The 23355-nt window shown below is 46.7% G+C and overlaps 1 protein-coding gene across 1 annotated transcript; it reads left to right on the top strand.

Annotated features, from left to right (window-relative positions):
* Nucleotides 1–14: 14 nt before the first annotated feature.
* Nucleotides 15–23349, top strand: cfap61 (cilia and flagella associated protein 61; the record flags this gene model as incomplete). The annotated part of the gene is made up of 24 exons (XM_079290287.1): nucleotides 15–157; nucleotides 828–978; nucleotides 1219–1295; nucleotides 1620–1687; nucleotides 1773–1893; nucleotides 2286–2418; nucleotides 3015–3176; nucleotides 3377–3444; nucleotides 4622–4661; nucleotides 6059–6195; nucleotides 6510–6636; nucleotides 7334–7411; nucleotides 7750–7956; nucleotides 8924–9052; nucleotides 11465–11592; nucleotides 14628–14720; nucleotides 15536–15704; nucleotides 16443–16581; nucleotides 17942–18234; nucleotides 18673–19000; nucleotides 20661–20743; nucleotides 20873–21078; nucleotides 22910–22997; nucleotides 23209–23349. 24 exons carry the CDS (start codon nucleotides 15–17, stop codon nucleotides 23347–23349), a joined length of 3309 nt encoding a protein of 1102 aa, XP_079146413.1.
* Between the last annotated feature and the right edge of the window lie 6 nt (nucleotides 23350–23355).

Below are 23355 nucleotides of genomic sequence, written 5' to 3'. Positions count from 1 at the left end.
GAGCCCAGGTGAAGATGAGGACCATAACTTCGGCCAGGGGCCACGAGGAAACTGTGACCGTGAGGAGGAGCGAGTCGGCGGATGCTCAGGGGATCCACGGCCTCATCGGCGCCTCGGCTCTGGCGGTTTTTGGACGGGTCAATATAATTCATCTTCTGTAAGACGAAACATTCCTTTGTTTAGTGTCTGAAGTATAGAGAGTTCATAGAATATAGGCTTTCTGTATGGACATACACGAGGGCTTTGATCATTTCATCTGACCATGAAGTCTATGGACAACATACCATAACAATGGAAGTTTATTTGGTTTTGTACATTTAGTACATGTCATAGTTACATTACTTGGAGTGGGTTGTCATTCATACTGTAGCCTAAATATCAGAGTTCTCCATTCACAGTCCATATTGATATTGGCTTGTTATTTATTCTGTTTGTACAGAATTTCACCGTATCACACGTTATATTGATGTGTTTACAGCATGTGCACGTTTCTACTTTTTCCAATCTCCATTTTGTTAGAGTGGTACTTACAGTGTCTATAAAGTTGACTCCAACGGAATCTCCTTACTCGATACATTTTCATGATATTTATAATGAAATAAACTTCTGAAACCATTCCTGCAGAGTACTTTCACTCCTCCACTCTCCATCTGGAGCGTACAGGTGGATTATTATGATCCAGAAGTAGTTTGAGAGGTCTTAATGGACTTTTGTGAAATCTCGTCTTGAGAGTACTCATAGTACAGATTACCTACTTGCAGTACATTTTACAGTAAGTGTTGTTATCTCCTGTGGACGTGATCGTCTGGTTCCTGTTTGCTCTCCAGAGAGAAAGCCAATCTGGCCGTGACTCTGGCCAATGAGAAAGATGAGATTCTGGGCCACGCTTCCTTCTTCGACCACCCCGGCGGACACGTGGTGGATCAGACTCAATGGGAACCTTTCCTGCACAAACACTTCAGCGCTGAAACATGCACAGTCGGTATCATTCATGAATTCAGATGATAAGAGCTGCTGATGCAGAGTTGTTGTTATGATTCATACTGTTTATGTGTGCTATTAGTTTTTGATTGGTATCTTTGGCCTCAACAGAACCAACCTGATACGCTCACACTAAGACTTTTACAATGGTCAGAGTTTGAAGTCAAGCTACTTTTTTAGATCAAGTGAAATGAAAGTGAACTGGAGCAAACTAAAGCTGTCTTCTTCCCTCTGCAGCCGTTGAACACACTCTTCCTCCACATCTTCGTGGCACAGCCGGATTTTGCCGCAGCAAGTGTAAAGGAAATAATGAGGTATGAAAAAATAAGGGTATGTGTCCCTTTCTGTTTAGTAGTATTTCTATCTGGAATATACTTTCCAAATATAAATTGTGTCTGTTCTGGTGTCATTCATGTCAATATAGTTGACTTCTTGTGTGGTGAAGCGCTAATAGACAGCTGGACTGTAAAGTTATCAACGTGACACTGTCATGTTTGCATATATTATTAAATATATATATATATATATTATTAAAACATCAGCAACTCGAAGGAGCTTTGGTGATAGTCAAACCACAGAATGCAGATTCATAAAGGATGATGCAACTTGTATTCCCTCGCTGCTGCTTCTTTGTACAGGGCCGTCTTTAACGCCATCGCAGAGCTTGAAAACATCTGCCTGGTCAGCCCGTACGTCGGCCGTTTAGGTGAGGAGCTGCTTAATAGCAGTTGTTGTGATTATTTAATTCTTCACACATGAACTTACAGGTCTTGTGTTTGCTGCTGAACCAGAGCCAGCGCTGGGCGAGGCGTTTGAGCCGCTGCAGCGTCTGACGGAGCCCGGGCCTCGCTGCTTCGCGTTCATCTGCCACAGACGGGAGCACTGTCCAAAGCTCCACGCGCGCCCGGCCAGGTGACGTCAGCTGACTCCTCCCCCCTAACGCCAGTGTTCACATGTCCACCACCTTCACCTCCACACCCTTTTCACTGCACTGTGTATGAATGTGCACTATATGTACGTGGGAATCTTCCCTTCGCATGTCACGAGCACAGACTGTTCATAAGAAGCGGACGGAGTCATCATGACGCCACTCGTTGGTTTGTGGTCTGCGGTTTTGAAGCTTTGAGTTTGACATTTTGACCGTCGCCATCTTGGTTTTTTGGAACGGAAGTGACGTAGAGACGCAGAAACTATGATCTAAAAGAGGCTTAACGGGTTTGAGGAGGAGCTCAGTTTGTCTTAATTATTCATTTTTATTGATTGGCGGTGCTTTAAGATGTGGGCCACGCCTCTTTTTTTCACAGGGTCGAAGATCACGATGACATCATGCGCATATTTGCAGAGCAGGCGAAACGTCTGTCAGTCATCGAGCTGCCGGACTTCCTGGCGGAGCTCGTTGAGGCGCAGAACGAGAAGAATCACGTCGCGGTTTGTGAGGTTTGTTCCAACTGTTAGCATTCTACTGTGGTTCAACACTCTGATATTATGTGTTATGTGGAACCATCATCTAACAGCAGCTCGCTGATGGTGCTTTTGGCTGATTGTCAGACCCCCCCCCCTGACAGATCTCCCCTCATCTCCCCTCCAGTCGGGCTGACATGTGTTCATGGCAGCATATGGCAGATACGAGCTGATACTTGGCCAAGACATGCTCTCACTGAACATGTTGTGTCCAGACATCTGAAGCATTTTGGGGCTTTTTGTCTGAATATGTTCGGCGCTCAGAGAACAAACAAAACATCGGCCCACAGGGTGTCTGCAGCGTGAACGCCGCAACCTTCTTGTGAAGCTACAGAATATGTCATTCCACTGTTCCGTGACCTGGTAGATGATCTGTTACAGACGCAACATGGTGCAGTGAGGCCTTCTGTTCTCTGTCAGTCCCACCGAGTTCTTCTGCTGTTTACTGTGAATCATCTCAGGAGAAAGCAGCTCCCTGAACTCCTCCATTAACGTCTCATTGACTCGTATTGCAGTGAGAGGGAAACGTGAACGTGACTGTCTGTGAAGATGGCGGCGTGTTTGCTCCACAGAGTGACGGCGTCACCGTCGGCTTCATCGGTTTCACGTCTGACGTCGATGTGAAACTGCTGAATGGCAACTTTGAGTTGAGTGAGTTCGATGGTTTGTACAAACGTGTCGAACCCGCAGCTCGGTCCGACTCGAGGGAAAGCCGGACCTCCGATCCACAGCAGGTACAACTCACTCACTCACACTACAGCTGCTCCTCAGGGTAGAGAAAGACACCATTAAATGTAGTGGTGGTAGTAAAGACATGATTGTGATGTCAGTATTTTAAAAACAACAGTGTGTAGCAGTACATCAGTCATGAATTGTATAATCTTCAGTCTTTATCTTCTACTTTGTGGTTTGTTTGTTGTTGTTGTCACTTCAGGAGGAAACACAGAAATCCAACGCTGTCTGCATTCAGTACTTCATCATCGACAAGAATCATGAAACGAGGTAAAGTCAGGATGAGGTCTGGGGAGAGTCAGCAGTCTTCCTCTGAGCTCCACAGAGCTCCATTAAAACACACCAATGAGCCCCATGTTGCTCCTTCATCACCAGCAACACACGTCGTTTATTCTGACTCGTCCACACATACAAGTACTCACTGGAGCGCCTAATGTGGATCAATCCGCCGCTGAAAATAGTCCCCAACAAATGCACTGTATAGTGATAACAACTACAGCGACCAGCTGTTTGAGGAGATTACAGAGACTTTATTTTATATTTGAGAGATGTTTTCACATCTTCAGTAGAACCAATGGGAGCTAAGAGCCACAAACAGGAAGTCAGAAAGATGAGAGACGAACTGACATGTTGTTGGCTTTGGTCTTTTCTTGGGATTCGTTGACTGTGAGAAAAATAAAGAACAATGGCTAACTTATCCTGTAATAAATATATATATATATATATATAGTCTTGAGCTAAAGAAAATTAGAGGACACATTTTTGGAAATTAAACAAAAAACAAATGTTTTTTTAACATGTGACATGACGTGTAAGCTGAGGAAAGTACACATTGAAACAAAATACTGCAATATGTTGGAACGAATAGCTACTTTGTCGTGAAAAACACAACAAATACAACATAAAGGTGAAAGAAGATGAAGAAAAAAGTGAAAGGGGAACATGCAATTAAACTCTTTCGAATCCTTTTACAGAATTACATTACTTTAATTCGCGGACACCAACAGTCAGAAACTAAAAGTTTGTAAAACAATAAAGAATAAAGATATTATGAAGAGGTATTTTTGTACATATGCTCCCTCTGTAATAGATTGCAGAGGCGGTGCTGGTGGCATCCGTCCAGAGCTCCATCAGTCATGTGCTGCGTTAAAGCAGAGAGAGCGACTGTTCGCTGGCTCCTGCTGAGCTCCTCTCACCTCCCAGCTGTTACTAAATATGGAGGCTGGTCGCTTCCTGCAGAGAGTGAGCATATTATTAATGAGAGCCGCGCTTAAAGTGACAGCGTGACAGAGCTGAAGGCGAGAAGTTGAGGCGGAAGCCTGCGAGCAGATTGTTCCACCGTGGTGATTCAGCCAGCTCTGGCTTTGTTTCTGAAGGTTGGCATGCACACATATTTTCACTTAACACTCTTCTTCTTCTTCTTCTTCTTCTTCTTCTTTTCTTCCAGATCAGTGGACTTCATTCCATATGTATTCAACCTCTTCCCCGTGAGTATCGTCTGTGCAGGACATTTAGCTGACGTTCTGTACCAGAAAGTCAGTGTTTAATGAGCTCTACCAACAGTAAATAAGTCAAAGATCACTGCATCTGTGCAAGAGGTCAAATATAAAGAAGACACGCTGCAATCACAGCATGTGCACGAAGTCCCGTCATGTAAGTTTAAATACCTGGATTCCTTTACACATACGGGCTTTTAAGAGGTTCATGATGCTTGAGAATTCTTCATAAATCAAACTTTTTTTAATGGAACATGTCTGCTCAGTGAGGAGCGTGCGTCTGTATCAGTTGTCCTCGTGTCCGTCTCTCAGGACCTGGACTTGTGTGTCTGTATCAGTTGTCCTGGTGTCCGTCTCTCAGGACCTGGACTTGTGTGTCTGTATCAGTTGTCCTGGTGTCCGTCTCTCAGGACCTGGACTTGTGCGTCTGTATCAGTTGTCTTCGTGTCTGTCTCTCAGGACCTGGACTTGTGTGTCTGTATCAGTTGTCCTGGTGTCCGTCTCTCAGGACCTGGACTTGTGTGTCTGTATCAGTTGTCCTGGTGTCCGTCTCTCAGGACCTGGACTTGTGCGTCTGTATCAGTTGTCTTCGTGTCTGTCTCTCAGGACCTGGACTTGTGTGTCTGTATCAGTTGTCCTGGTGTCCGTCTCTCAGGACCTGGACTTGTGTGTCTGTATCAGTTGTCCTGGTGTCCGTCTCTCAGGACCTGGACTTGTGTCTGTATCAGTTGTCTTCGTGTCTGTCTCTCAGGACCTGGACTTGTGTGTCTGTATCAGTTGTCCTGGTGTCCGTCTCTCAGGACCTGGACTTGTGTGTCTGTATCAGTTGTCCTGGTGTCCGTCTCTCAGGACCTGGACTTGTGTGTCTGTATCAGTTGTCCTGGTGTCCGTCTCTCAGGACCTGGACTTGTGCGTCTGTATCAGTTGTCTTCGTGTCCGTCTCTCAGGACCTGGACTTGTGCGTCTGTATCAGTTGTCCTCGTGTCCGTCTCTCAGGACCTGGACTTGTGCGTCTGTATCAGTTGTCCTCGTGTCCGTCTCTCAGGACCTGGACTTGTGCATCTGTATCAGTTGTCTTCGTGTCCGTCTCTCAGGACCTGGACTTGTGCGTCTGTATCAGTTGTCCTCGTGTCCGTCTCTCAGGACCTGGACTTGTGCGTCTGTATCAGTTGTCCTCGTGTCCGTCTCTCAGGACCTGGACTTGTGCATCTGTATCAGTTGTCTTCGTGTCCGTCTCTCAGGACCTGGACTTGTGCGTCTGTATCAGTTGTCCTCGTGTCCGTCTCTCAGGACCTGGACTTGTGCGTCTGTATCAGTTGTCCTCGTGTCCGTCTCTCAGGACCTGGACTTGTGCATCTGTATCAGTTGTCTTCGTGTCCGTCTCTCAGGACCTGGACTTGTGCATCATCTCTGTGCCGGTACCGTCCCCTGAGATCCCGTTGCTGCAGAGCTTCCTCAGACTGTCTCCTCGCGCCTCCAGCTCGCTGGCCCGTGAGCTCTACGTCCTCCACCGCGACGGGCTCAGGTAGGCCGACCCGGAAAAGAAGCTTCACTTTGCTACAAGTCTCTGCACGCTGCCAGCAGCAGGTTTAATACTTTGAACCGCGCTCAGGGAGGAAGTAGCTTCACATTTGTGGCTCCGGCTGTGAATTCAAGTTGTACATTCAAAACCACAAGTCACTCACATTCACTTTTGCTGCAAGACGAAGTGGAAACATCTGGGTCATGCACCTCTTTGTTGACTGAAGTTCAAGCAACAAGGTGTTCCTGTTGATGTTCTTGCCCGTCTGTACGCCCGGTGTTGTCCGGTCCGTGGTCACGCTGCCTCTCCTCTTGCAGGAGTGTGGAGGTGAGGCCGGCCGTGGCTGCGGACCGGCCGGCCGTCTCCCATCTGGTGAAGGACCTGAGACTCAGCGAGGCCCTGCTGCGGGACCTGGACCGCTTCTATGAGACCCGCAGAGACCCGGTGAGTCAACGCGCTACAGGTTTCATCTCCAGACACTCGACGCTCTGTTCGTGTTTCATTTGATATATTCATTGTGTATCACACATTAAGAAACATTCACTCTGTCTTCATATTTCCTGACCAATGCTGACCGAAACATACTTGTACTTTGATTCACATGTTCTCGTATAAACAGGAGGTGCAGCAGTGTCCTAACGTATCAGGCGGCTCTGAATGTGATTTTAAGCGGTGTTATGCATTCATAAAACAATGATAATGATGTTATTTATCTGTGTGTTTACTTCTTTCTAAATGTTTCTTACTTCAGTCTGTCGCTCACAGTTAAAACTCTCCAGCTCATTGTTCATCAGCATGAAAGCAGCTGGCCCGTGAAACCTTCACGAACAGTAAACAGAGAAGATATCAGGTTGGAATTGTAACTGGCTCCTCTCGAGCCTTTTGAAATGACATGATGATTGTTTTGGACGGTTGAGTGTGACTCGAGCGGCAGCGATCGTCTTGAATAAGCAGGAATATCGCGGCGCGTTTGCCAGCGAACAGATTGGTGAGAATTCAGCGGAACTGATTTTCCTCTCTGACCGACGCCCCAGCTGTCACCGCGCAGCTCCAGAAAGCTGATAATGACTTCTGCAGCCTCTCCTTCGTGTGTGTTCGTGGCCCTGCACTGACACACGCATCGTGTTTCGTCCTCACGCAGGACGGCGCGGCGCTGCAGGCCTTCGTGGCCCAGCTGCAGAGCCGGGTTGTGGGGGTACTGATCCTCCGAGACGAACAGGTAGGTGCAGTGCACGGCTCATTGTCCCCAGATGAACCTCAGAGGGTCGGGCTGGAGTCTGTGCTGGTTTTGAGGTTGATCAGCTGTTCTATCCAGCTGGTTTCCATCAGTGTTTCAGCTTTGCACGAATGTGTTAGAGGAGCACAAGTGAATTTATTGAGTTAAGGATTAGTTGGTGGAAGTTAATATTAATATGTATCATTGATTTAATTGAACTTAGGATGCAGCGATACAAATATTAGAACATAAAGCTAAAGGAACGTAGGAAAGTATCAAATTCAAATATTCGTCCTGAAACTGGAGTAAAGTGGCTTCATTACGTCCTCTGTCTTTGTCAGGACATCAAGTACATCTGCGCCCACTACAACATGGAGAACTTCATCTATTTCAGCCATCACCGCCGCGAGGAGCACGCTCAGATACGCCACTTTGTCCTCAAACGCTCCTTCCAGCACTTCAGCAAACACTTGTTTAAGGAGGCGCTCCGGCTGGCTCGCAGGTCCTGCCTGTTCCTCAGGATCTACCCCTCGCACCGCAGCCAGGAGGTGGGTTCCACACACCGGGACCCTCAGGAGCCTCCCAGCCCCCGTGCATGTCTGCTCACATACACATCGTCATTAGCGGAATGACCCTCAGTGCAACAACACTGCAAGAAATATCACCATGAGGCAGTCCGTCTCAAATCCACTGATGAGTTGATTCCACAGACATGAATGTCAAATGATGCTCAAATACGACTTGATTTGATATTTACTTTAATGCGTCTTATGAAAACAAAGACATGTGGACGTCGTCTTCTGATAATCTATGCTTGAAGAGAATCTGTGTGTCGCTCCGAGTAGCAGCTGGTTTAACAGTTTCCAGCTAAAGCAACCGCACCTTGTTTGTGACGGTGAACACATGGATTGGTGAGATGGTTTCGTCTGTTGTTCACCATAACGTGATGTCAAGACTCAAGTTCTTTCTTTTTCTGTTCATGTGATAAACCAGAACAGCATCTCACATCACGTAAACGGTCTTCTGTTCAGCCTGGTGAGCACAGTAACAGATGATTTATTCACGTAGCCGTGTTGTTAGAGGGGTCATTTCTTGCAGAGTGCGGCCCCTCGGCAGGCTGCCGTCCCCGGGGGGGGGGGGGAGGGGGTCGGGGCAGCAGGTGCCGACGGTGCTGCCAGCTCCACCTCTCCACTCACATAATAAGACATAAGACATGTAGAGAGGCCTCCACTTCCTCTGCTAATTACCTTCCCACAAACAAACCTCAGATCTGGAGATGATGATGATGATGATGATGATGAGTGCAAATAGAATAATGGCAGAAGATAACCAGAGAATTGGCTCCGTTCAGGCACTGGGAGATGCTCATGTCAGTGATGTAAAGCTTGCATCATCTAGCCTCTTCACCTGAGCTCATTATCACTTTGTCACCTTCCAGTCCTCCCCCTCGAGAGCCCCCCCCCCCCCCCCCCCACTCTCGCTGACACTGTGCCCCCCTTTCTGCCCTGCACTCAGAATTCCTGCGTCCACCATCTGGATTCTGTCCTCGGCTGCGCGGTCCCCGTCCGCCCGCGACGGCAGATCATGTACCCGCTGGAGGAGCTTGGCATCAACGGCCCATCCCGGCAGATCACCGAGGACCAGGTGGGCTCGGGCAGCAGCTGGCTGACGGGGATGTAGATTATCTGAAGGCTGCAGGGCGTTAATGTGACCACTAGACGGTGCTGTTTCTTCACTCTGAGGTACAGAAGGGTGTAAAGCACAGTATGGTGGAATGAACATACTTTACTTTTTAATATTGCATTTTGTCAAAGTGTATCCACAAACAAACACTTTGCTCTAAACTGCTTTTTCCACACATCTGTGGAGACGTTTGGATCTCAACTACAATTTAAAATAAGGCAAAGTGCGTGTAAGTAAAAGAGTGAACCTTCTGAATAACACATGATGAACAAGACAGAATGGAGGAGTTGAAGTGGAGGTGGAGGTGGAGGTGGAGCAGCAGGTGAGCTGTAAACATCAGAAGCTGGTAAAAGATGAACAGTGATAACCGCAGCTCTTCTTCTCCTCCCGTGTTCTGCTCTTAAATCTTCATGTGGCCGTGATTTATCTCAATGTCCTGCACTTCAAATATTCACCACTTGTCCAGCAGCGCTCTCTGTAGACCCGAGGCGTCACCGTGTCCACTCGCATGTTCATTCCACTCCATCACCCCCCCCCCCCTCCCAGTCACGATCTCCAGGCTGCCGCTCAGATAAGAGCTTCGCCTCGTCCTCGGGATGGTTAATCGAATCTAAAGCACCTGTTCCCTCTCTGTCAGTACGGGATCGTATTACAGAGCCGAGGGAAGGTGAGGCGTCTCCAGCGCCATAACAGCGGCTGCACCTGCTCCACCGCACATGCAGATGAGCCGCAGCTCTGTTCATCGCATGACCGCGTCTGCTTAATTCCTGCAGTATTCAGACGGATGCATGTAGGCAGATGACAAATACAGCTTCTTGTTTTTTTACACATTAAGTGATACTCGTTTTTAATAAATGTCAAAATACAACGTCTACACGACACGCAGCTGCACAATGAGTGTTCCTGAAATATAAATCATGAAGCTCCGTGGCCTCTCATCAGGATACGATATCTTCCAGTATCTCCAGACACGAACCTGCCTTTGCAACTTGTGACCTTTGACCTGATATCAATGAAAACAAGTGATCAAAAAGAAGATTTTGTACATTTTAAAGTATTTGCTGCTTTTCTTTCATTGCTACAATTAACATATAAAATGATACTATCTGATAATAATAATACAAAACAACATTTATCATGTAAAATAAACACAAGCTTTTATATTCCTGCTAATCAAACCCACCAACAGTGCGACAGATGTCGAGCACACACGCCCTCGTGGAAATGATTTGAATATTACACAAAGGTTAATTCCACCCTCGGGTTCCCCTCCCCTTCTTTTTCCTCCTTTTTTTGCTCGATGCTGTTTTCATCCAACAAGGTGCATTGTGGGGCCAATCTGCCTAATTACAGATGATGAAGGAGCCATTAGCGCGAGGACCAGAGACACTCGGAGGAGGTGGAGGAATGGGGGATCGCAGCGCGGCGCTCCTCTGCGGGACTCTTTTGTGTTTGATCCCTGACTTTCCGGCTCATTACCACTTACAGCTGCACTTTCTGCAATTATCATACTTTTCTAACTGTTTATTGATTTTGTGAACATCTAAATGTAGAGCAAACATCTGATTGAACCAGCAGGAGGCGAGTACACCAAGTAAGCGTGAATAAAGGAGAAACGAGCCCCTCCAACGTCAACTCATCATCCCAGTGATCGCTCAGCAGACGATCATAAAGTTACTGTTCATTTCACAGGCGGCCGCGTGTTATAAACTCGTCTTTTTAGGAAACAAATACCAAAAGAAACAAAAAGTGAAGAAACACAAACGTTACCAAACAAGTCTGTTGGCTCATCAGAAGCAGAGCTGCACATGAAAGCAAAAAGATAAACTCGTTTTATTGTTGAATTTCTGATGAACAAACACAATAAGGAGATGAAAACCGGCCGAAGGGTTAAAGTCTGCTGCACGGCTCTGTCCTCATTTACTGTAATTCTCATGGAAAAGAAACGTATAAATACCAAATTAACATACAACAAAATAACAGAATAAAATAACTTCAAACCACTCAAAGCACTCGAGTGCTTCGGCTTATAAAACAGGAAAAGTTAAGTCCTGTTGTGAAACATCTGGACCTGAAGGCCTCTATACCTTAACGTTCGTTATGTTCTCTATGCCACCTGTGAGTTGATATTCAATCAGCTTCCTCTGCATGCCGTGGATGAATCTACTGACGCTGTGAAGGTCTGAGGCTGAGCGGGCAGGTTGAGAGCCTTGATGGAACGATGGACCTCATCCTGTGATCTTCAAATGGGGGAAATTGGGACACATTATAATGTGCTGCTTTCAGCTGCTGAATAGTTCTGGGTGCATGCATTTGGGTGGAATATTTCACTTGGACTCTGACTGACTTGTCTTCTCTCTGTGATGCTCTCAGGCTCCGTTTGCTCTCAGCCTCATCAGCAGGAAGTTAACCATGGAGCCCAAAGTGCCCGTTCAGGCCAGGATCGTGGTGGTCGGGGCGTCGGACACGGCTTTGTCTTTCCTCGAGCTGCTTTGTTTCTGGTGAGTCGGCCTCAGCGCCATTTCTCTCCCAGATGTGTTGAGACTGTATATCTGTAATACTGTGTGTGTATATATCCATATATATATATATATATATATGTATATATATATATACTTGTATAAACTGGCTATATGTACTGACCTTTTCTGAGTTAGTAGCAGCAGTGACAAATAAAGTCACAATTCCTCCTCCCTAACCACACCGGATTAACCTTTTAAGGGGCCCTGAGGGCTTCTCTGCCCCCCCCCCCCCACACACACACACACACACACACACACGCACACACCTCTCACCATCTGTGCTTTCTGTATGAACCCTGTTGTCGCCAAGTTCCCATCAAGAACAGTGCACACAGTAGACTAAACAAATGCAGCTTCATGATTTGCACCAGAAGCGTCCAATCCTCCTGATTCACTGATGAAGCTCGCTGCTCCCAACCTCTTCTGACAGTTTAATGCTGTACAGTTAGTCTGCTAATATTCTGTATTTTCTTCTTATGCTGGTCTGCATCCTTTCATAGGATTTGTGTACAATAAGAACATGAGACAACAGCTGTATCTTAACAAACACCATGTGAGTAGAATATCAACGATATTAAAACGTATTAAACACTCTTCAGTTCATCTGTATACTCAGTATTCAGAAAGTGCCATCATGACACTGCAACCTGCAGTCGAAACAAATAGAGAGCGAATCAAAATCACAACCTGACACAGAAACGCTGTCTGTGTCTGAACCGGTTCACAGGAAACAGTCATAGTGCACGCAGGAGGTTTCACCGGCAGCCGGCACAGTAAAGTGTTCCCATCGGGTCGATCACAGAGTCTGATGTGTCGCTAGAGGAACCTGACCCCCTCTTTCATCTCTTCATCCTCTTTGATTCCAGGAATCCAATCTCTGGAAATGTCACTTGACTCCAGGTCGGACGTCAGACATGTTTGCCTTTCGTCCTCGCTTTTGTGCGATTAACTTGCTCCGGCAGAGAATACGAAGCTGCTGATTCAGAACCGGCGCGATAGCTGCCAGGCAACCGTTTTAGTTTTTTGTGGAGCCGGCGAGGCCGGCGTGTCGGCGATGCCGAGGCGGCCGCACACACGCAGCTGTGGCTCCGGCCTGGCATTCAGCTCGGCCTCCTTTCACCAGCGGGGATCTGCTGCAGCGATCTGTGTTTGCCGTCGCTAATGAGTTGACTAATGAGGCAGTTAGTGTCCGCTGGACCAACGGTGAGGCGGCGACGCATTGAGAGGGTGAATGATGGGTCAGTTTGGGGCCTGCTGGGGCCCTTCTTATCAGCCCTGCCCAAACGTCCATCCTTCAACCCCCCCGTCCTGCAGACACAGCTCCATGTGCTCATTGAAAGCAGCCCAGCGGCTTCATTACAGGCTGGGACGGGGTCGGACTGATAAAGAGCTCCCCGGCCGGGCTGCAGGGTGACGGCGGCCGTCTGTCACCGGCTGATAACGGAGCAAATCCAGGGCTTCTGGTTCGCTCTCATCCAGATCCCCAATAATGGCCCTTAATGCCTCACTGCGGCGGAATAAATCCACCTTCTGGCACAGATTAGCAAGGAAAGTTTGACTGCTCTCATTGTCTGGTGCTGGTTGCTCTTACTGTTGTGTGTTGCTGCTCGTCAAACCGCTGAAGACACGAAGCTTTGAAATGAGAGGCGAGGATTCTTCACTTGATCATTTCATTTGTGCTTTTATAGACGATTAATCCATCAATAAAGAAATCAACAGGTTAATCATGATAACAGTTTGAGATGAGAAAGACTGAACTGTTGTTTGTTGTTTCACTCTACTGGAGAGAAAGGGTAGAACATATTCATACACTCGTATATCAACATATTTTATGCAGCTATTTTTCTGGAAATGTAATTTAGGAGACGTGAGTCAGTTTTTGGCTGATCCAGTAAGTTAAATAACAAATAACAAATCTTCACAACATTCATGGAAGAAAATTCCACAATTAACATGAAGTCGTTCTTCTCTTCTTGCAGTTGTGTCCTTTGGGTTCTAATTCATTGATGTAGGCGTGCTGCCAATAGTTCACACTTATGCACCGTGCGCCACAAGTTATGTGACGAGGAACAACCAATCACAGCCGGCAGACATCTCCTCTTCATTCCGGTAATATTTCAGTGATATTTCGGAGAATACCACAACGTCGTCATCATCGTCATCGCAGCGCGCACGTTGCGGTTGCTTAATAACGGCACGAGTAGAGAGGTGTTACGTTTCCCTGACTCTCACTCACTCGCGGTGTGTTTTCGGCCCAGTGGCACCACTCAGCCACCCGACCCACATCCAGTCAGGTCTCCAGCGGTCGGGAGCCTGGTGTTGTAGATCTGTGCCGCTCATTGAGCAGCACAGCCTGAGATAAGACGAGAGCAGGAGGTGGTCAGAGGCGTGATAAGGCTGAACACTCGATTCTCTTCACCGTTATCTGCTGTGTAATGTCCTGCAGGACGCCACAAAAGAAGCCGTTTGCATCACAAGGGACACGTTGTGTACCGCGGACAGTAAAGCCACCAGAGGGGGAGGACGGGAGATGTTTCAGGACTCGTTGAGAGTGAGCGTTGGGCCCGTGGTGTTGCTGCTTGTATAGTTTATGCTCGCCGTAGTGAAGACAATGATGGGGAGTAACCACAGAAGGCCAGTTGGTTTTTAGATGCTTTAGAAAGAGAAAGTCTTAAAAATCTACATTTGAGTGAATATTTAGCAGCCAAATCATTTGTCTTTGCAGCACTGATGGTATCAGCAGCAGCTCATATGGAGGTGTGTGAGAGTGTAAGGCCGAACATCTCTGCAGATGTGTCTCTGTGTGCATGTACGGCACAGACCTTCCTGTCACACAAAGCAAAGCTGACACCAGCGCAGCGTTCTGAGCGCTCTTCCACATCACGAGACGAGCGGCTCGTTGTTGCACAGAACGTTGTCCTTCCCCAGGAAACAGTCCTCCAGCTCTGTCCTTCATGTGCTCTCTGTATTCTGTGGAGAAGCGCTCATGCTCGTCCGTGTCCGTTGTCTCGCAGCCCTCACCTGAGCTTCAACAGCCTGACCCTCGTCTCAACACACGGTTTTCCCGGCGACGACGACTTCGAGGACGTCGGATTTCTGTCCACAAGGTGAGTGAATGTAGCAATCGACACATGAGCATCTTACGTTAAATATCTCCTGAGATGAAACTCAAAACATCACGAGAACATTCCACAAACATCAAAGCTTGATGTGTCACTAGACTCAAGTCTTCACAACTACGGAAACTTAATACTTAAAGGGATAGTTCAGATGTTCTGTAGTGTGTGTGTGTGTGTGTGTGTGTGTGAGAGGTTCTTCACACAGTCAGGGTTCTACTGCAGGAGATGAGTTCATAGAACAGACAGGAGAAGCAGCACGAGAGCAAAGTGCTGTTCTGCTGTGGACGTGTTTGAAGTGAACGCTGTATTTAGAATGTCTTCTCTTTACTGTCAGACACTGAAGCTGTTCTGATCTCTACAAACACACCAGACTCCGTTCATAGAACACCGACTCTCCCTCTCAGGACACCGGAGCTGCTGCCTGCTGCTCCTCCACCTCTTACTGTTTGTGTTGCTGTGAGACTTTAGTGTTTAAAAGGGTTCGTTTGGACTCACAAAAGTCACCAAGTAACACAAACGAGTGAACCGATGGAGGCAGCAGCAGATCAGAAACCTTCCGTTTCAAAAGTGACTGTTTTTGTCAGGAGTCCCGTGGCTTTGAAGAGATCATAGATAACAGGTTCATTTCGGTACACATAAAGGAATGATCACATTGAAGCGCACAGCTTATCAATGAAACACCGGTATCGGATCAGTACTCGGTGTCAGGACTCCAAAGGGTTTAACGGATGCACCGTTAACAGAGCGCCTCACACGACGCCGCGTCAGACTGTCCCTTTAAGAGGCTTCTTCTCTTCCTGCAGCCATGCATACAGCAGCAGAGACTTGGCCCAGCTCCCCCTGCGTTCATGCGTCACCGAGGTGACGGGGAAGATGGTGGGCATCAACAGGAAGTCCAAACACGTGCTGGTGTCCGGCGGCGTGCGGGTGCCCTACGACCAGCTCGTCCTCTGCACGGGCCTGCAGTACCAGGTGAGACGACGAGGCCGTCGCTTTACGTCTTCTCACCTCAACAGCAGTGACAGAGGTCTTAACAATCTACATGTCAGTCAATATTTTGCAGCCAAATCAAATAGTTTCCAGGATGTTCAGCCTCTGTTTCTTCATAACACATTTAATACTTGACCAAAGGTAAGAAGGCAGTTTATGAATATGAGTTTACAGATAATTACAATCCCTCCTCGTCGAGGTTCCCGTTACGGCGTCGAGCCTCAGTTTTAAACATGTCACTACAGCGGCAACGAGCGCCATCTTAACTTTGACAGTTCAGACTCGTTCAGCTTCTTATCAAATACATTCTACATCAGACAAACTACACCGTCTGTCAGCTTTCAGGCAAAGATGTCATTTTGGAACAATATCTTTAAAATCCACTTGACTTTTAAACCGAATCAATGTTTCGATGTGGTGGAATGTCACTGAGTACATACGTGTAGTATCAGCACTGTTACATGATGACATGCAGCTCGTTATCGTGATGTCCATCTTTAGGACTTCGCTTCATTTTTCTGCCAAAGCGACAAACTCACAAACAAAACACAGTTTGTTTGTGAAGCGATGAATCATCCCGTTCATGTCTCCTCTGCAGTCCCACTTATCTTCTGTGATTCATCACCTCTGAGCTGTTTTCATGGTTTTAACAGCCGCCTTCTGAAATGTACATTATGAGTCAAATTAGATGAGACCATTCTGTGTCACGTGACGCTGTAGGCTCCCGGTCCTACTGGTGTGGATCTGAACCGATCCAGATCCAGCGGACCCGTCCCCTCCAACCTCTTCACCCTCAACGACCTCTACGACTGCGAGGCTGCTCGCCGCTGGCTGTGTGCCAACTTTGTGGAGCTGGAGGGTAAGTGACACACACACACACACACACACACACACACACACACACACACACACACAGAAGCTCAAATGAATCTGTAGTAACATGTCATTACTCAGCCAGTCAGCGCTGAAGTGCCCCAGTGTAATTAGCGGCTAATTAGCTGCAGAGAAATCTTTCATCTCTGGGTAATCAGCTCGGCCTCTTCCATCCATCTTCCATCATCGCGTCGCTTCCTGAGAGCCGCGGCTTTTCAGAGCGAAAAACACCGAATCCAGCGTCATGAATCGTGCAGCGATGTAGAGCGAGGGCTTTTTCATACGCACTAATTAGTTGATCCCAGTCATAAAGGAAAACCATTAATAAATGCAAATTTTCCTTGCAGGCTCCAGCAGACAGATACCATGATTATTTCCATATTTTAATAGTGATGAATATCAGAGAGCAAATGTAAATATTAGCATTAGACGTCGCTGTTCTGTCTCAGACGGAGACAACAAGTCTAGCGTCTCTCAGCTTTAAACTAACACTTTGTTCTTCAAAGTGACCGCAATGAGAACAGTGATAGCAAATGGAAATAAACATTCATGAAAAACATCACGAGGAATTCAGAGGAATGAATCCCCCCAAAGGTCCGTGTTTTCTTCAGGTGCAAGGCCTTTAATATCGTGGCTACATGATTAGAAACAAGACGAGTCTGTATCGACCACACATGCGTCTGCCTCAAGACCCCGATGAAAGATCAATGTTTTTATGTCCACATAATAAATAAAGGCAATGAATTCTGAAAAAACCGTCTCAGCGTACCGCTTGTTTTTTCAAGGAATTCATTCAAGCACGCTTCCTCGGGCGGTTCTATGGCGGGATATCGATTTATTGATGAGGAGCTTTGTGTTCTGTCAGCCTTGATGGTTCAGAAGCAGCAGAGCTCCTCTGGTTCAGCACCAAGGACAGCGACGCCGGACAACAGCAGCCAGGACACGCAACAAAGCTGCATTACAAGCAAACGTCCTGCTTTTAAAGTACTTAATGAAATGAAATGAAAGATTATCGGAGGAAAGGTCTCTTGTGGTGGAACTGCTGACAAATCACAGACATGTGAAACAAGACGCTTCAACTGCACTGCAGTTTTATAAGAGTTCTCAAAGCCAAAGAGGTCGAGGCTGCTTTTAATTACATCAAAACATTTCAGATTTGTTTTGAACTGAAGAAATTGCTGCATTAGCTTCAGATGGCACATTTTTCTGCGCCCTCAAATTCATCGCTGTCAAAGTAAAACGCGCGGAAGTCGAGCTCGAATGTGAGAGCGACGCCGTGGTAGTTTGCAAACGTTCCCAAGCGTCTTCCGGCTGCTAACAGCTGCTAACAGCTCCTTCCTCTCCAGACGACGCCATCGTCTACGGAAGCGGCCTCGACGTCTTCACCGCCGTGGAGACTTTGCTGAGCCTCGGCGTCCGGGGGAGTCGTATCCATCTGGTCCTCCCGCCCCCCGAGGCCGACGCCCCCCGCTTCGGCGACCCCGTCGTGGAGAAAGCTGTGGCGACGGCCCTGGAAAAGGCCGAGGTCCAGATCCACCGCGACCGCCTGCTGGCCCAGATGAACGACGGAGGACCTCCGGACCCGCTCACATCTGTGTCCTTCACCTCCGACGCAGAGCCCCTCCTTCTGCAGTGTGGAGTGAGTCCAAGTGTGACTTGTTCACAGGCCGTTGTTCCCTTTTACAGAAGATGTTCTCCAAACAATGGTGTGAATTCACCAGCTTGTGGCTGTTGGTTTGGTTTTATTTTCCCTCCTGGAAGCAGACTGTGTTTGTCAAGCTCAAGATGAATTTGGTGTGTTTCCCGTCCTCATTGTTCCAGACAGCAGAGGGTTCTCCCGTCTGCTGCTCGGCTCACAGGAGGTCTGAGGCCTCATTGTCTCTATATTCTACAATAAGTGCCCTCAAACCATGGCGGCACCGTGGGCTACTTTAAACTCTTCTAATCATTTACATATATAGATATATAATGTGAAACAATGTCATAAAAGAGTCACAGTATGTCATACAAACATCACAAACATTATATATTCTAAATCCTCACATTGTATTGGACTGATTTCTTCATCTCCTTTCAGGTGTTCATTAATCTCTCCAATAAAGGAGTCGACGCCGACGCCTTCAGGAGCATCAACGACTCCTTCCTGGTCTTTGACAGCAGACTCGTCATCAACGCCACTTTCCACACCAGCGATTCAGCCATTTATGCTGCCGGACCGCTCACCAAGTTCTCCCGCCGCTACTACGCCGACGAGTGGTCGCACGCCAACTTCAACTCCAAGGAAGTGGGCCGGGCCCTGGCGGCCGCGCTGCTGCCCCTCTTGGACCCGACGCTGGAGCTCGCGGCCGAGCCGCCGCCTGAACTGGATCGCCTGGTGCCGCTGTACAAACAGGCCAAGATTCAAGGTCCGATTTCAAGTCTGTGTCTTATGAGTTTTACGGGTTGAGGAGTTCTACAGTGATCAGATTTAAGTCCACAGGTCTGTAGCTTTTTGTTTATCAAAAAAACAGAAATTTCCAAAAGACATTTGCATGGGTGCAGTGGATGGAAGGTCTCTGAAACACGCTCAGGGAAGCGTCTGTGTGTTGCTCTTTGGAGGAGTTCAGCTGAACAGAAGCAACCAGTTCGTTCTTATCTTCGACATCTTTTCTACTCTTCAGCAGCGTGTTGCTGATCTTTGTGAGATCTTCAGCAGGTTGATCATGATCATTACATTCCTTCACGTCCGGCACAGATCTCCGGGTTACTTCTGTGTTCGGGGTCCGTTTGCCTCCACGCTCGTCCTTCCTCCTCTCTGTCCATGTTCTGGTTTCCGCTTTTATCTGAGCGAATTCATTTTGCTTTTGTGCAAACATTTTCCAATCTTTCACCCGCCCGCCCACCGCCGATGTTATTGTGGCGGACCCTCAAACCGCGGCAGCTTGTAACAATGGCGCATTGTGCCGCCGCGTATTCACAGAGCCACCAAGGCCACGAACAGCACGAACAGCACGGACACAACAGCCACTTCTCTCTCAAATGAAACACACGTGAACTTCTTCTTCAGAGGGGGGGGCACATCGTCGCCTGCTGTCTGAGTTCATTGCCTCGGCTCTGTTGCTCTGTTGGCCCTCCGTGGGTGGACGTGAACACTCGGCTGTTGTTGATGAAAGCGTCCTTCCCTCGACACTGACACCATGATTGCTGTTTTTAAGTCGAATATGTTTTGAGTTGTTTTGTTCCGTTGGCGGTGGCGGTGCGCTTGCCTTTTATTGTTGTCACGTAGAGCTGCAACTCATAATTCTAAATGTACTCCACACAATGACAAGGACGTATCGTTACAATGGCTACATGTTCTGGTTTGCCATTATTCAGAAAAAGGGAATATTCTCAATAATCTGTTTACCTGGTTAATGAAAATAAATATTCCTGTTTACATGCAGCCGTTCATATTCAGATGACCGTGAAACGAGCTCATGTCTCACCCGGGTCTGATGGGTCGATGCCCAACATGTCGTTCATCACGTAAATATGCTGAAGTAAACTACAGGAGACATTTAGTTGGACCGTGAGCTCAGCCTCCCTCTGTCGTTCCTTCAGACAGCTTCTCTCAAAGATATTTGTTCATATCCAGAAAGCCGTTGGTGTCCAAGTCTTTCATGATGTTTCTCCTTCTGTTCTTCTGACATCATCTCCGCTGCAGCTCTGCTGCCTGTTGCTTTGAGAGAGACTCTGATAGTGAACGTTCTACTCTGACAACAGGAACTCATTCAGAATATCCAAACAGAATATGATGTTTACATGAACCATAATCTTCTGAATGACAGTGGAATAGGAGTGTGCATGTAGATCGCAGTCATTTAGATAAAACCCAGAAAAGCATCACTTTCACATCGGGATTCAAGCCAAAACTGGGCTGTAAATAGGAAGCAGTTCTTCTCACAATAGGATTAAAAAGAACCGATAAGAATACGAGTATCAAACAATACTCATCCCTACCCCCACATCTCATTCCCTTACTGATGCTATGCATGGTTTCTATGAAGCACATCACTCTCTGACCCTCCTCGTGTGTTTTCTCCTCAGGTGGGAAGCTTCCTGGAGGGTTTCACTTCCTGCATGTCAGCAAACCGTCTGCTACCAACCTGACAGCGCCTCCTGCTCAACATGTAAGGCTGTGAGCAAATGAGCAGACTGATGTTCTGATGACGTGTTAATAAGTCTCTGAAAACCAAACCAGGAGTCCCTCAGAAGAAGTTCTCTCTCCAACTGGTGTCTTCGTTGGTGTGAAGTTGCAGGACGGCGACATCGTGACGGGACGAGCGGAGACGGGGAACTACTTCTGTGTACGTCTGGACTGCTACGACCTGGTGGAGACGCTCACCTGCTTGTCCCTGAAGCCCCTCCCCTTCTCCAATTACCCCAGTCTGTTCGGGAAGCACCAGCAGCTGCTGGGCCAGCTGTCCAGCCGCTACCGCCGGGGCCTGATCCAGGACCTGTACAGGTGGGAGACGGTTTACCAATGCTCGCCGCTTCATGGGAACTTAAAGATAGTGACGAGCGCGTCGGCTTTGGATTCAGACGTCTGTTTGAAGTCTGAGCAGATGATCTCAAACACTTTGATGATGTGCAGAAATGAATCAAAGTGATGATCCCACACTGCAGTGAAAGGGTTTGCAATGCGTCTGTGGTTTGTTTACAACCTGAAACCAAAAATCATATCGTCTTCTTCCTCAAGTCTTTAAAATCAGCTTCAACTCAAAGACTCAACTTCTATTTTGTCTTCATAACAAACTTCAGTACAGAAACGAGTCAGACAGAGGAAATGTTTCCAGGTAGTGAAATGTCCCATCATGCATCAGCTGACTGATGACCCCCCCCCCCCCCCCCCACACACACACACACACGTCAGAACATCACAAACGCTGTCCTGAGAGATTTAGGACTTCAGTGTCTTTTGTCCTCACGCTGTCTGAGTGTTTGCTGGTGTTACTTTGCTGTGTGTGTGTGTGTGTGTGTGTGTGTGTGTGTGTGTGTGTGTTAGTCAAACAGCAGGTGACCTGCTTCTGAGGTTCCAACACAAATGACCCCCAGATATGGACGTCTATTGTCCCCCGCCTCCTAATCTGTTTATGCAGCTCCCCAATCTGTCTTTGTGGTGAGAGACAAAGCAGAAGCCCCCCCCCCCCCCCCACACACACACACACACACTCCCCCCCTCACTCGCTGCAGAGGACGATTCGTCGTCACGCCGCCGCCTCACTCTGACTCGTAAAGTCATTGTGGATGCTGACGGAGCATCGAGAGCCGTTAAAATCATTGATTGACCGTGTGGTGGCTGGGGGTCATTCAGCCAATAGTGTGTGTGTGTGTGTGTGTGTGCGTGTGTGTGTGTGTGTGTGTGTGTGGGGTCAGCTCGCCTAAGTCACACAGATAGTTTCTCTCTGTGGTGTCGAGCTATGCAGTTCTACAGACACACAGAGATGGAAGAAGTACTTCTGCAAGAACCAACACATGAATACTCCATTCCACGTACAGAGAGTGAACTTAAAGTATGACAAGTAAGAGACAGCTGGCTTATCATTCATGTGCAGTTAATACAGAAGCATTCATGTTCAGTTCTAGCGGCTCCAGGTGGAACTTTTAGTCCAGGAAAATATTTTCTGATAAATCAATAATGTTTTCATTTGTTTATGTGAAAACTAACTGTTGAGACATGTATATAAAAATATATATTCATATTATATACATATATATATATATATATATGTATATAATATATATATATATTATATACATATATATATATATATGTATATAATATATGTATATATGTATATAATATAAATATATATGTATATAATATACATATATATTTATATTATATACATATATACATATATATATATTATATACATATATATATATGTATATAATATATATATATATGTATATAATATAATATATATATATATGTATATAATATTATATACATATATACATATATATATATATTATATACATATATATATATGTATATAATATATATATATATGTATATAATATAATATATATATGTATATATGTATATATGTATATAATATATATATATATATATATATATATATTATATACATATATTTATAATAAGGCCGTCACTGCTGGACTGAAGTGTTTCAGGTTGTTTTTTATAATAAGATGAAAACTGAACTGTTGCTTTACAGAACAAACATCAAATGTTCATCAGCTTTTAAAACGTTCCAGAATAAAACCGTGCGATGGACTGAACATGATGCTGTGTGTGTGTGTGTGTGTGTGTGTGTGTGTGTTTACAGTTTCTTCAGACAGAGCTGGTGTTTGGCCGTTTATCACGACAGATTCTCCGACTTTGAGGAGGAGCTTCAGCAGATCACCTCAAACGCAGTCAGTGCTGTTTTATTTTAATATTTTTAAAGTTCTGATCTGAGTCTTGTAACATTTAACATGTATGTCTGAGGAACAAACACATGATGATAAACAGACTGAATCCAACACGTATCATGTATGTAACATATATAAATAGCATCTCAGAGGGTGGAGGCCGGTGTGGAGAGTAACTCTGAGAACTCTTTGGTCTCCGTCTGTGTCCCTGCAGGAGACGGAGGACGACCGATTCAAAGACGCTGAGACTCGAGCGTCTCTGAGGAGCAGCGCCGTCAGATATCTGACCTACAACCGAAACCTGCTGCCCATGTTCGCTGGCCCGGGACAGCTGACACCTGACACCCAGCTGTGACGTCAC

This window comes from Melanostigma gelatinosum (genome assembly GCF_949748355.1).
Source record: "Melanostigma gelatinosum genome assembly, chromosome: 19".
Classification (NCBI taxonomy): domain Eukaryota; kingdom Metazoa; phylum Chordata; class Actinopteri; order Perciformes; family Zoarcidae; genus Melanostigma; species Melanostigma gelatinosum.
This window is presented reverse-complemented; position numbering and strand designations above follow the sequence as displayed.